At 43.0% G+C, this 15,530-nt stretch overlaps 1 protein-coding gene across 1 annotated transcript in view; it reads right to left on the bottom strand.

Moving 5' to 3' along the window:
* The window catches only part of LOC310790931 (protein NLRC3-like), a 60,004-nt gene that overhangs the window by 8,691 nt on the left and 35,783 nt on the right, over nt 1-15,530 (bottom strand). Inside the window, exon 7 of the mRNA XM_083652642.1 lies at nt 13,071-13,117. Within this exon, the coding sequence (XP_083508768.1) occupies nt 13,071-13,117 (47 nt within the window). The remainder of the gene's footprint in view (nt 1-13,070; nt 13,118-15,530) is intronic.

Below are 15,530 nucleotides of genomic sequence, written 5' to 3'. Positions count from 1 at the left end.
GGGCGTTGACCTTATTGTTGGGCGGGGAGTATGTAGCGAATCAGTGTTACAGCAATGGTAGTGTCTCGACTACAGATAGGAACTGATGTGTGGGAGTGTTATTGGGGAACACTATGCTGTTGGGGATACTTAGGGGGAGACTGAGCATGCGCGGTCAGTCTCCAGATACTGCCTAGAGGGAATGCTGCTAGCTATGAGCGTGACAACCGCTGAGAGTTGTAATATAACTAACTGATAATAAAGAACCCTGTACCAGCAAGAAGCCTCTGCCTCATGAGTTACCAGGAACGTTACAATATATAGAGAGAGAGAGGGAGGGAGGGTATAGCTTAATGACAATCTTAGCTGCTGAAAAATGACTGTAACATAGGCTACCGCATGTGCGTAATGCTCCCTGCGTCACACAGCCAACTTGAGCTTCATATCATCCTCACAACCAATCTATTGACTGATCATGATCTTCAATAACAGTCATAACAAATGATCAGAGTTCATTATCAGAGAGTCATGTTACTCTCACGGGCGGCAGCGGCGCTAATAATTAGGCTATCTGCGTGTGGATCCTGAATACCCATGATCAGTTCAGCAGTGATCAGCTTGATGCTCCGTTCCCAAATGAAGCTACAAACTATACACACTCGCTCTCTCCCCCCCTCTGTGCGCGCGAGTGTGTGTGTGTGTGTGTGTGTGTGTGTGTGTGGGTATGGCGGCTGAGGGAAGAGGTCTTCTTGGAGTCGTGTTTAAAGAGCACCTTGCATTTTTTTTGCATTGGACGTATCCTACTGCCTGTTACATTATGCAGTGCAGTATAGCCTACTGATTATTGAATGATCAAAAACATTATTGTAATGAACCAGCCCGGAAAGGGCTCTGTCGGAGACCAAACAACACGCGAATATGGAAAATAGAGGCCTACAGCTTGATTTTTTATGAATGTAACAAGGCTAAAATAGCCTACATAGAGGGAATCACAGGTGAACACGGCTGGACTGCAATGTATTCTTACCGGTGCAATGGCCGGCGGGCCGCTCGCTAGTGGGCCGGTCAGGTTGGTGAAAAAGTATGTATTATGTATTTGATTGGGCCGGTAGCGGCCCAATCAACATTATCTGTGCTGTTTACAACAAGCTCTGTGGCCATTAGTATCTGTTTCTGGGTGTACGAGGCGTACCTGAAGGCACCATGAGGGGCTCACCCACTCTTTAACGTGCAGAGCGAAGTAGACCCTCAATGGATTTTACGTGCAGATAGCGCGACTACGCTTCTTCAAAGTGCGGATGGCGTGACCGCAGTCCATTCAGGCGTCAATAATGAATGATTGGGCTAAACTCCTGCAGCCCACCAGACAGAAGGGAGAGGAGGCTGGCCAACGAGACTCTTGACAACCAATGACAGCTCGAATGAGATTCACACACATGGACTACTTCCTCATCCATTTTCCTTCATGTTTGACGGGGGGAAATTACAAGTGTAGAGACTGGAGGCACATTGGCACAAAGGGACACAACAAAATAGTAAGTTTTGTGTTACGTGGTTTGAATGCAGACAACAGCTGTTGCTCGTTGAGACATCAAAGGGAAAAGACGTGGACAGCTCTTGCTCTCTCTTTTTCGTTCTCTCTCTCTCTCTCTCTCTCTCTCTCTCTCTCTCTCCTCCCAATTGTTGTCTGATAAAGATGGACTGAAATCTGTGGGAATGTGTTGGTTTTGAATGTAGTCTGTTCTATCATGTAGCCTATCACACCATTCTTGCATACTGTATCTTGTTTTTGTTAAAATGGTATGTGCTAATGTGTAGCCTACAGAGCAAAATAGTCAAATTGTGTGTGTGTGTGTGTGTGTGTGTGTGTGTGTGTGTGTGTGTGTGTGAGAGTGTGTGTGAGAGAGAGAGAGAGTGAGTGAGTGATACAGAAGGTTTTGCATCAGGGAAGTGTCGTTTGGTTTTGGTTTGGTTTTAGTTTAGTTTTATAGTTTCACCTATAACAATACTGATTCCTAGTGGTAGGGAGGGACGCCAACATGACAACAATCAATACACTTGTATTTGCGTTAAAAAAAATCAGTGTTGTTATGTTTAGTACTGTACTTATGTCTATTTAATAAGTAAACGTGGAGTTCTCACTGGGCACGTTTATTCAATGCTGCAACATCATTACGCCTAAAACCCCTAGACCAGGTCATAACATGTGGCTTTATAAGTAAATCCCCAACCCATGCGAGCGCGAGCGAAGCATGGGTTGCACTACAAGCATGCACTACATTCTCCCCTTGGACTAACTTCTAGTCACTGAAATCCTAGTGAAATCACACAATTTTACTCATTTTGCTGGTGAATCCCTTATAGCCTCGTTCACCGCCTCGGCCATCTTCTTTGAAAAGTTGAAACAAATCTCGGAACGCCTCCTCTCGAGACCTCGACTCTGATTGGCTAAACGGACAGTGACTATCCGACCATCCGATACGTCCGTCCAGAAAAAGTTCATCCCTCTTCAACTTTCTGTCCATCAAAACGTATGCAAATTTTCTGGATACGTACGCTTCTGAGTGCTCCACGGACAGTCGGACAGTTGTCATTGAAAATGAATGGAAGTGAACAGAGAAATGAACGCACACGGACAGACACCACGGATCAGTGTGGCCAAGGCCTTATTATAGTTTCTTAGATGACTAAGGCCATGTCCACACGGAGACGAGTTTAGGTGTATCCGCTAAAGTTTTTTGTCATATAGACGTTTCGTCCAGATGGAACCGCGTTCTGGGACTATACGTTCTGGGAGTATACGCTAATTTTTCAAACCGGGTCCCAGAGTGATTAAATCTGAAGACGCCACCCTTGCATTTCCGTGTTTACAACCCATACGCATCTTTCCTGAAACGATGACGCCATAGCCCCACCTCTCTCCACCAGCAACAATAACAATCATGGCAGTAGCTACTGAGCCTGTTGGGGATCTTGCAGCAAAATATAATGCTCCTCTATTACCACCGTCAGCAACAAGTGGAGGACACGGAGAACAGCGTGTACAACATCCTCAGGGCTCCACACAGCTGACTCTTCCCATCCACCCCTCCCCTCCCTTCATCGGATATTTCCCAGAAGGCTTAGCGGCGGCTAAATTTTTACAATAACACAAACAAAATCAGGCTTAACGTGTTAGATATAAATTATATTTATTTTTAATACAACATGCAATTCTGGAATATTTTAATATTGGACAAAATGAAATGAAATGAAATGTAAACCCTGAGTGTAACCGACATACTCGGCTTGCCCTATATATAGCCCTCGTAAATACAACGTGAATAGGTAAGTGAGAGGTTTGAGGAACTCATGGTTGCACTGTGATGTCTGTGATATCTGCTGGTATCCACTCCAACAAGACTTTAGCTTACTTGACGCGACTTTTTCAATAAAAACACATTTATGCCATGAGTTTATATAATGTATATTTATGTTGCATCATTTAGCCTGTGCTGTGATGTGCAGGAGCGGCCAATACGCTGGGATGTGTTTGCAACATGTCTAAAGATAATGGAAGTGGATGATATCAGGAACGTCACCGATAGTTCTATATTGTAGGCTACAGGGAGACCATCAGCCCTGCTGAACAGCTCTGCATTTGCCTGTATACTGTAGGTTTAATCATTTTATTCATCGACATGGCAAACCTCCCCGCAAAGCCAAGGGTTTAAGCTGCTCGCTACAGTGAGATACACATTATAGACTGTGCGCCCCTAGAGGTTGTATGCCATTATTGACGAGATTGTCTTATTCTCTGTTATTCTACAGCGGTTTCAGTGGTATTCAGTGGTTTCATGTGGATACACACATTTCTTGAAACGATTCCATGTTTATGGAAATCTTTTCTGAAACGAAAAAAAAAAAGATCGCTTCCGTCTCCGTGTGGACATGGCCTAAAAGATGAAGGAATTGTATGTTAATGCCAGAAAAAAGATTGTTACCTGGCTGTTTTTGTGCGTTTTTCACAACCGCTACATTAGTCCCCCGCCATGTGCTTTATTTGTCCCTCCACTGCGGGACAAATGAAGCATTGCGCAGCTTCTGGTTGCCGTCTGATGACGTCTGATGTATTGACCCGTGGAACGAAACTACGGTTGGTACTGCCAGAGGACATGTGTAGGTTGCTTACATAAAAATATTGTAACTCCAGCTGAAACAATCTTTACACAATGACAAAAAAAACAAAAAGTGCTTCATTCGTCCCTGTTCTCCCCTAATAGGATTACGCACAGCACGGCACACGTGAAAGGGCAAAGGATGGCACGCAAAGCATGCAATAAATACAGTCCACAGCAACGATTCCACACTAAAGAGGGGCTAACCCAAAACGTCCGGGTTACACACGTCAAACTGGGACATAGAGATTACTCCTACCCACAGGTAAATTGGCAGTACAACCTCCGACTCTTCCTCTCCTTTTACGCACGACATACAGGGCTAGGGAGGGAAGGACGCACGCAACATTTAACATGAATGAAATAAGGGTTCAAACTTAACTCGCCCAGCTGGCGAGACAGAGGGGGGAGGGAGAGAGGCGGAGGGAGGGGGTGAGAGAGAAAGGAGAGAAAAACCATGCGGATAAATGTGTCGTTTGCGCTGCAGCAGTCAGATCACATTATTTTTGGATTAACGAACTGTCGGATTAGTGAGATTTAGTGAGATTTTCGTGGTCGGGTTAACGAGCTGTCAGACTAATGATAGGTCTGTCCAATGGGCCATTTTTCGGACTCGTGAGGTGTCGGACTAGGGGGCAGTCCCCGCGAATGCAGGATGATCCGCAGATGTGCAAATCTTATGTGCGAGCCCATGTGTGTGTGTGTGTTAGGGCTGGGCGATATATCGAATATACTCGATGTATCGCGGCTTGTGCCACGTGAGATGTAGAAATGACTATATCGCGAACATTCGAGTATAATTGTCACGCATTGTTTATAACTTAAGCCGCCGGCATGACTCGCTTCACGTTTCCTCTTGCCAGCTCTCCCTCTCAAGCGAGAGCTCTGTCACACTCAAAAGGGAGGGGGAATCACATGGATACGTCAAACGCGTCAAACCGCGTCAGACACACCCGTCCTTAACCTATGTCTTAACCTATGTGCGATTCGAAATCACCCGTCCGCACCAACCAACCCAAGCAGGCGCAGTTAGCGAAACCCTCCACCACCCTCCAGTGTAGCTGTTGACAGTTTCAAATGATAACAAAACAACCACTATTGCGATTTGCAATACATGTCCCGCAAGGTTTCTGAGATTAGGGGAAAGTCTGAGCTGGCGTTACGCTAAACCAAACGTGGGGATGAGGCAGCGGATTTGTTTAGCGTTAACGTTAGCTGTTGTGGTCGGGGCTAACGTTAGCTAGCTGGTTAGGCTACCTAGTTGCAGGGCAGCGCTCCACAAGCTTGTTGTGACCAAAATCCCCGCATTTAAAGCACTTCATACTCCCAGAGCTGGTGTAAACCATAGAGAACCTCATGCATTACTCAAAATGAAACGTCCAGGGTTTGTCTCCAAAAGCAACTAACGCTAACGTTACATGCAAGCTAACATAGCTAGCTGCAGGGCAGTCATGATCTATAAGGAAAACGAATGCGCACATAGCCTACATACTGTATAAGTCAACATCACATACGTGTATTTTCTTTAATCTAGACTAGAGGCATCATTTTTCAGTCAAAAGTGAAACGACACAGATATGATGGCGTATAGTGAGGCTTTCCCCACTATAGAACTGGCCCCAATGCAAAATTCAGACCGCTTATATGTTGCCGTCATGCCAATAAAGCCACAGAGTCTAAATGTAATTTTTTATGTTTTATCTGCAGACTAAGCAGCTAGGCTTTCGGTTCTATAAAAGCCATTATTTTTTGTATTGACTATTGAGTGATACACTTCACTAAAACAATCATATTATATCAGAAGTGTTGTTTGTGTTCACAGTGATGTCAGATTTGCTTAGGTCAGCTATGGAATATTAAATCATCCATCTTTGCTCACTATCTGCCCTTTCTTCTTCTTTTTTACCCCAGGTGTGCATAAAATACAGGTTAAGAACTTATGGAAAAGTCATGGAAATCCATTGGTCAAAATGTGTATGAACCCTGAAGGGTTAAATTGAGCATTTATGAGAGATTTCAAAAATATCGAGATATATATCGTGTATCGCGATATAGCCGAAAAACATCGCGATATTCTTTAGAGGCCATATCGCCCAGCCCTAGTGTGTGTGTGTGTGGGTTTGTGTGTGTGTTTGTGTGTGTGTGTGCGTGTGCGTGCGTGTGCTCACACATGCAGATACAGTCTGTCTCTCTTGGACACAGACCCCGTGACGGAGAGAATTTAGGCATTCAACATTTTCAACTGTGGTTATACTTCAGTACAATCGATGAGGACAACACTCCATGGTTGAAACACGATGAGCGATCTGTCCATATACTGAGGGAACATGCAAAGTGTACGTGAAGACAGTAAAAACTAAAGTGCACGCAGACAAATGCTGTTTTCCACTGCCTCGCTCGTCAGGTAACTTTATATGCTCAGCCTATTGGCTGTACACAAAAATGAGGGATGTATTACCGAACGGGCCCCAGAGCTCAGGGGGCCCATAACCCAGAGCTTCTTCACAGGACCACCACGTATCTTGCTCGGGCCTGGGACCAAATGATCCCTTATAGGGCCCCAACCCTTTATTTTTGACAAAATGTTCCATAAGTTTATGAACAATTAGGATTATTGTGCTTTTGGCTTTAATTGAGTGTACCTGTGCTGTAAATCCTGTTTTACTGAGACAGGGTCCAAAATTAGCACAGCCACCAGCCAAATGCTGGTAAAAGTGGCTGGTAGATTTGCTTCACTCACCATCGAAAATAAAAATGGTAATCTATTTGAGTGGCTGCTAAAATTTTAACATTCACTAGCGACTGGTGGACAAAATAGTTAATTTTGTTGCCTGTATGGAGATACATGTGAATTTATTTCTTGTTATTGTGCTGTTGGCTTTGAGTTCAGGTGGCTGTGCTGTGAATCCTGTTGAGAGTCAGGTGAATGTATGTCTTAGTTATTATTCTGGCCAATTCTGGGTTTGTGCGCTGTGAGGGGGGCCCTTCATGTGTCCAGGCACAGGGGCCCATCATTTCATAATCCGCCTATGACAAAAATTAGATGAACATGGGTTACTGAGCTGATTGTTTCACTATGGGTGTGTTTATAAATTAATTCTGAAATGTTCACAGCATCTGAGCTGTCCTTCAGAAATTCACTTTGAGTTTTACAGCAGAGGGTGGAGAGCGATTTGGGGGCTTCAGGTGTGTCTGTTCAACCTTTCTCTAAATGACTGTTAGTAAGCAGTGGTAGGGGCATTTAATTTCAATGCTACTTTAATGCATAATAATGCATCATATTTCATAATAAAATACTCACAAAATATGACATTTCTTTTTCGTGGTTAAGTTTTCTAAGTATAACCTGTGAGGCTCTGTTCAGTGCTCTGATCTGACATTAAATGGTCAGATTGAATTGATGATTGCACCCATTTAAATATGTACTATGGATACAGGTTAGTTATTTGTTTGACAAATGGAGGCATTTAAGTACATTACATAATTCTCCAACCATCAGTAATAGTCCAGTCCTGTCCTGCCAGTGCAAAAGTCTGTCATGAAACCTTATATCTGAGTGTAATGTACATACAAACACTGTGGATGGTGTCCATGTTTCTAACAGCATTTCAGAACAAAAAAACATGGCTATTTGCGCCGGCTGCCGGGGACACGTTACGCCCAGTGCAGGGGTATAGTCTGGAGGATGGACAGATGCAGAGAAAAACATATCTCACCATCTCCCACTGCGACTGTCATCCGCAGGCTGTCTAAATGCGACTAACGTTAACACCCAGTGCAGGGACAGTCTGGGGGATGGAGAGATCCAGACAGACACATAAAGAGAGGCAAAGTGAACGTCACTCCCTGTACCAGCGCTGAAAAAATATGAATGGTGGTGGACGGAGAATAGCGTCACTTTTCTTTTTTTACATATACTATTTTATAATTTTCAGAACATAGAAAACAAAAAACAGGCTCAGACAAAAAACAAAAACAAACAAAACATACATATACCAACATTAACACGTTCACTGCCATTGACGAGTTATCTCGGCTTACAGAATCCGACGGTTCACTGCCAAAGACGAGTTATCTCGGCTTAAATTTTTTTTTTTTTTTTTGACGGTGGGACGTGGATCAACGCTCCCCACGTCTCCTATAAAAATATTGGAGTCAGCGAACGTGTACAACCCATTCCACGGACCCACTAAGTGGCGACAGTGCTCTCCACACTAGGAAAAGCAGAGCCAAAACTGTAGGCTAACGCGCGAGGAAACCATTCTCTACTGTAAAATGGATTGGCGAAAACGCTTTCACTTCGCGCATTATCGCGCTGGGAGCTGGCGGTGGGGGATTCCAAAAATAGACTGGGTGGAAAACACTTTGAAACACGCAGCATAAAGCCTAGAATCGCACAAAGCTTCATCAAAGCTCTCAAACCCAAGAAACAAGTGAGCCCTATCCACACTCGCTGCCAGGGAGGGAGGCTGCTCAAACTCGCAGCAGCAGCAGCAGCAGCAGAACACTCGCTTGTGACAAATGCTGCGGAGGAGAACGCCCACGGAGGGAGGAGTTGGAAGCAGAGGGGGGTTTCCTGCTGTTATGGAGGAAATTACTGTTCAAAACTATTGTTTAGATGTCTGACGTCTTACTGATGCCAAAAATGAATGGTTAAAGTGACTGTTCTATCGAATTTCACAAAAAGCCATTTATCTCAGAATAAATTTCCAGACGCTGAAACCATGCTGTATTCAACTGCTAATGCTTACATAACTACTAACTCTACAAACTAACTCTTTTAGACAGAGAAAGCACACATTCTATTAGTTCTTTTGAGATATTGTGTGTTCACAAAATCTTAGCAGAAAAGAATCCTCGGGTCTTGAAAGATGAGCCAGAATCCTCAAAAAAACCCTCTGGCAGAACCTACCTACAGTAAAAAAAAAAAGGCTGGCAGTGAATGTGTTAATATTACAAAATAACGCTACCAGCCGCATCAAGTTCTCATGTGCTTGTAAGAAATGTGCGTGGAATCCCATGCAAGGGGTCCATGAGAAGTCAGCTGAGCAAGTTACTTGTCATTCTTAACCTCATCTAAGTAGGCTAGAAATGGGTCCCAGATGATTGTGAATTTCCTACATGAATTGGTCCTCAGGAACCGAAGTCTCTCCATATGTATAACTGAGACCATGTCCGTCAGCCACAGCTGAAAAGAAGGTGGAGAGGGGGACTTGCACTCCTTCAAAATGAGTCTCTTGGCGATGGTCATCCCCTGCGTCAGAGACTGTTGCACAGCCGTATAGGGAGGAGCAGAGAGGATTCTGAGCAGCTGAAGATGGCGAGTTCTGCCACTGGCTGAAGGGTTATTTTATAAGCCTTATAGTACCAATCAAATATTTTGGCCCAGATAGTGAAGGACAAAACCAAAAAGCATGGGATAATGTACCCTTTGACACCTGACACCTATCACATAGTGGTGAGACAGAAGGGTAGATCTTGTGCAACCTGAACTTGAATGAAGACGAAGAGTGACCTTAACTTGGATCAGTTGGTGTCTGCTGTTAATAGCGTTACTTTTTGATCCCGTTTGAATTGTGCCACAGAGTGCCAACGTTAATTTTGTCAATTTAAAACGTAACTTTGCATGTCAAGAAAGTCGCAGTTTGTCACCAAACTGTTGCACTGTAAGTTATAAATCAGAAAGACTACATACACTGTCGCCTAAGTGACATCACTTCCCCTACCGGCACAGCTGAAGACCAGCAACATGCCACGAGCTTCCACGAGCTATGTAGTTTTTATACGAAACTAACCCCTACGTTTCAGTTGGACGACAAACTGAGACTTTCTTTACATGCAAAGTTATGTTTTAAATTGACAAAATTAGCGTTGGCTCCCCGTGGCACAATTCAAACGGGATCAAAAAAGTAACCTTATTCTCCGTAATTTTTTTCAGCACTGGTACACAGACAATGCAGGAAGTGACGTTTCACTTTGGCTCTCTATACGTTTGCAAATAGCAACTATTGAAATTAGTGTTTCAACAAGCTCATCCAGCGCTGCTTTGGATATCTGTAACTGTTATTGAAACGTGACCACCACATTTCTGTCTGCTAGAACAAATTCTTTCTGGACAGTGAAAACCCTGTGACGTCATGTGACATTAATGGGATGGGTACATCTCCCCATTATAAAGCACCCCATTTGCCAGAATAAAATCTTGCAAACTAATATCAATGTAAATTTGAATATACTCTCCTATAGCCTACTCTAATATTATTGATTTTTGGGGGGCTGCATTCTGTTGCTTTATGGAAAAACTGATCCCACCATTCTCTAACATTCACTGAATCGAATGAGCTTTTACATCTTCATTATATACAACACATAGGCTAAGACAGGCTATAAGCACCATACATTCCGCTCACTCTGGGCCATATGCCAAACTCAATTAAACAATTTTAATGTTGCCTTGTAATCTGCAAGTGGTTCTCTTTGCAGTTGGGGTTCGTTTTGGCCATGGTTAGGTGTACCGTTGAGTTACCACCAGAGTACGTATCGTCTCAAATACCACTTGCTGGCCAAGCACTAACCTCGCGTCACCAGGCTCGTCTCGGCGAGAAAGAGCCTGGCCTCCGTTTACAAGTGATTTTGTCACCCGGCGTGTATCCGGCCTAGAGCCCGCCCTAGACAGGAAACAAGCTGCAGAAATAGCTCGTTCACTTGAGAATCAGACACAACGAATAAGAAAATAAAACGGCACATTTAGGTTATCAGTACAATTATGATATCAGAGATGCTCCATGACCGATGCATTGTAGTCCGATTGTGACAATTATAACGTTAACAAGATAACAAATAACTATCCCTCTTTCGTCTCGTTTGTTGTAGCTACTATCAGAGCATGTGAGCGGAGCGGAGCGTGGAGCGAGTGAGGGGATTTTGGCTTGAGCGGGGACCAGAGCGGTACCGGAGCGAAAGTTGGAGCGGCACCGATCACCCGCTCAGTACCGCTCAGTCCCGCTCCAGTTTCGATCACAACATGTTCGAAACAGAATGCATCGGTGCGTGGCTAATTGAGCCACATGTGAAATCTCCCAGCATGCATTGAGGCTAATACATTTTGACAAGAAATACCAACCAAATCAGCCTAAATAGGCTAAGTGGTAGATAGAAATAATGTTTATGTTAGCACAACATGCAATTGTAGAACATTTCAATATTGGACAAAATAAAACATAGAAATCAAAACACAACCCTATGTGAAACATATATGTAATCCAGGTGCTATATATATCCCTCGCAGATTTAACGTGATTTGGATGAGACAGCCTCTACCGTGATGCACTGTGATGTCCGCTTCGCCTCCAATAAGACTTGGCTTACTTCATGTGCACGCCCACTATTTTCTTGCCAGCTGCTGCGAGACGAGAAGGAAGAGAAACGAACATGCAGCCGACTGCTGAGCTCATGTTATTTGTAGTGAGCAATGCCCATTGCCCAGGCGTTTAAACGCAAATTAAAACACCCTGGCCTTTTTATCTCTTTTATTCTTTCGAGTGTGTTGTTCAACTTGTGTTGTTCCAGGCTCTAGCTTACGTAAATGGTAAATGGTAAATGGCCTGCATTTATATAGCGCTTTTATCCAAAGCGCTTTACAGTCAGTAGGTACATTCACCCATTCATACACCGATGGCAGCAGGTTACCACGCAGGGTGCTGGCACACCAACGGGAGCAATTTGGGGTTCATTGTCTTGCCCAAGGACACTTCGACATGCAGACTGGAGGAGCCGGGAATCGAACCACCGACCTCTTTTATCCAAAGCGATTAGTGGACGACCCACTCTACTTCCTGAGCTACAGCCGCTGCCGTAACCTCCTAACCTCGCCGTGCCAAGCTAACGGCAACAAATACATTTTTTGGCGCACTTATTTACGGTATTGTTTCCTATTTCCTTGGTTTATGCCCCCATGACAAAAAGCGGAGTAAAGGGTGCCCAGACTAGCCAAGCACACAGCTGATGCACAGAGCCCTGCGCCCCCTCGCTTAAGGCAGAGCATGCACACCTTTGAGGTTACTCTGAAGAATATTCTGGACAGTATTTGTCATTCTTCCAATAATAATAAATATACATTTGCATAAAGCAAGCATATTTGTCTACTCCCATGTTGATAAGAGTATTGAAAACTTGAAAAATATCCATTTAATGTAGATATAGAACAGATAAAAAATGTGCGATTAATTTGCAATTAATCGTGGTCGACTATGGACAATCATGCGATTAATCACGATTAAATAGTTTAATCGATTGACAGCCCTAATACATATATATAATCGATTGACAGCCCTAATATATATATATATATATTAGGGCTGTCAATCGATTAAAATATTTAATCATGATTAATCGCATGATATAGTAATAGTAATATTATATATATATATATATATATGATGATGATGATTGATGATTGATTTTTATTAAATGTGTCATGCACTTGACAGTGCCCAGCCCTCATGGGCTTACAAGACACACATATGATATATTATGCAGTACAACATACGCCAACGCCGCAGTAATAAAACTAAATCACAGCATAACATAACATTCACCATATCAGCAAAACAAAATCATTACATCATTTTCTGAACATAACATTTTGCCTTAGCTCCCATGCCTGGGAAAGAAAGTTTCCAATAAAGAAAGTGCCTTTCTTAAAACACAACTCGAGTTTTTCATAATCGTCCATCTCAAAAAAGTCAACATAAATAGAGGACATTTTACTGAACAAATATATATAAAATATATATAAATATATATATATATATATATATATATCAAATTTTGTCAAATAAATGTGTGTGTACGCTTCATTCATTTTAAGAAAGGCTTTTATCTGTTTTTTGTCTTCTGGTTTGTTTTCATGAATCAAACCGAATACACACTTACACTTGTTGAAACCTGGTTTCCACCACTGCAGTCCACCATTGTCCAACCTGTAGGGCGTAAATAAAGTCAGACAGCATAATCTCTTTGCCAACAATTACATTAAGGCACATCCATTAACGGTTAGTTAATGCATAATAATGCTTAATAAGCGTTAACTCACCCTTATGCTGTAACCCTAACCATTACCTTACTGTAACCGTACCGGTTAACTAATGCTAAAGTATCTATTTTTGTAGGTACCGGATCTAAAGCGAGAACAGTGCCTTATTAAGGTTAATAAATAATTTATTATGCACTTATCAGTTAACTATGGTTTTCACAGCTCCCCTATGTCTGTAAAACCTTAGAATTCCAAGAATTCCAAGAATTCACTTCCCATGATTGGAAGTCCGCCTCGCACAAGTTTCAAATTGCGTTCCCAGTGTTATGCTGAGTTTTGCACACCCGCCGCCAAATGCATCTCCAGCTCACAGGAGCATATTTTAATGATTTATACATAAACGTAATTGTGTAAAAATGATATACAGTAATTGTCTGGGTAGACATGACCTCCCTGTTTTTAAGTTAAAACAGCCCCAAAATATGGTGGGGATGCAATTCTCAGCGGGGATGCAGAACTTGGCATGACGCCGGGCGCAGGCGCAAATTGGAGGCGTGCCAAGTCATCTGCTATTCTCCATGCCCCGGAAAATGCCATCTGCGTGTGGTGCAAATGGGATTTGGACGGTCTTAACCACCAGAATTATTCACAGGTGTGGCCTGGCAATGCCATCAAACATCAATCAAACCAATCAAATTCCCGTCTTGCAGTCCCTTTAATACAGTTTGCGCAATACATGCAGTAATTCTCTCGATGCGTAATTTGGATATCTGACAACAACACCATCACATCATATACCTGTTAAAAACATCTATGATTTGATGCAATTCGGGTTATTTTCTTGACTGGAAAATAGAAACGTGTTTGCAACGGGGAAAAAGGGGCATTTGATTGACACTAATGATGTCTTGGACTATTTTCAATAATGAAGACTACGGTACTTAACAGCCAACGCCCAGTTCTCGTCATATCACAGTGCACGCCCCCTTTCTTTGAGGTTGTATAACCCATTCATTGTTAGGCTCGCCCCCTTTCTCTGATGCTGTCTCCTCACCCATTCACAGTTTACCACACATGTGGCAATAACCAATCAGCCCAAGGTATTCCTCTCCAGCTGATCCCAATCACCTAATCAGCGTAGTATATCAGGGTCCATGTTTTACTCTGTTTGCTATGTGCTGTGTATGTGCCATGTGTCATTCTCAGTTGCTGATCATCATCGCTGAAGCAGTTGTTTTCGCCCCACCTCCTCCCCTGACCACCACCATCGTCATGACTCCTGATTGAAGAATTCCCCATGGGGGATTTCCTATCCTATTCTTCACTGACGATGCCCTCTCATCAACTCAGGAGAGCGTCATCATATCATGGAGTCATACACCAAAATGAATTTGTTGTATCATTAAAGCTTGTTATACTTTCTACTAGTCTCTCATTATTGAAATGCGATGTGATAAAAGTTTCTCGTGAATTATATATAGAATTATAGTCACTGAATCATCTGCTGTTAACCAATTTTAGTAGCAGAATTTGATGTCCTGGCATTTGGCACATCCGTGCGTAATGACCTATCCAAAAGGAATTCCCCTGCACTGCGCAGCGCAGCGTGGAGAATAATGGTGCGCTCAAGCGCAGCGGGGTATTTTTGCGGTAAGAGCTGTTTAAGAGCTGTTTTTAGGTGCTCTTCATGCCTGCACGCGAAGAATTTGCGGCATGCTGAGAATAGCAGAAGGCAAGCATTTTGCAGGGATACACCTGGTTTGGCATGGGGAACGCCTATACCCCATGCACGCCCAGTATAATTCTAATAGGCGTAGAAGTATTTAGTGCGGCAGGGAGAATACCAATGCGCTTGGGCACGCCCCCAATTTGCGCTGCATGGGGTGCTAAACAAGCGCAAAACGAGTGCAAATGCAAAATTACCACTTTTGCAACAGAGGGCCCCAAAAGTTTAAAAAGTACATAAGAAAATATGAATAAAACAAAATGCATACTGTAATCCAGTCATCTTGAACTTGTATCTCTGGTAGCAGAACTACTACAGAAATTCTGAATAAAAAACAAAACAAAGTTGCCGGTCTGGTTCTCTTCTTGTGATCGTGTGGCCCCTTCGCTCTCTGATGAGCAAAAAAAAGTAACGATTGTTCCAGGTATTAGTCGGTTTCCCAAGTGTTGCTAGGTAAAGAGTTATCGCTTATGAAAAACTTTAGATTTTGATTGCTTAAAGTCCCTGGAAACCAGAAATATTTCTTTATTATTTAGCATTTTGAGTTCATCACATCACAGGAACCTATGTTAATAAGCCACCAGCCAAATTTGAACGATGATGAACGTCGCAAAGTATATAAATTTAGGTTTGA

This window comes from Poromitra crassiceps (genome assembly GCF_964638095.1).
Source record: "Poromitra crassiceps genome assembly, chromosome: 16".
Lineage (NCBI taxonomy): Eukaryota > Metazoa > Chordata > Actinopteri > Beryciformes > Melamphaidae > Poromitra > Poromitra crassiceps.
The sequence above is the reverse complement of the archived record's forward strand: the minus strand, read 5'-3'. Positions and strand labels throughout refer to the sequence as shown.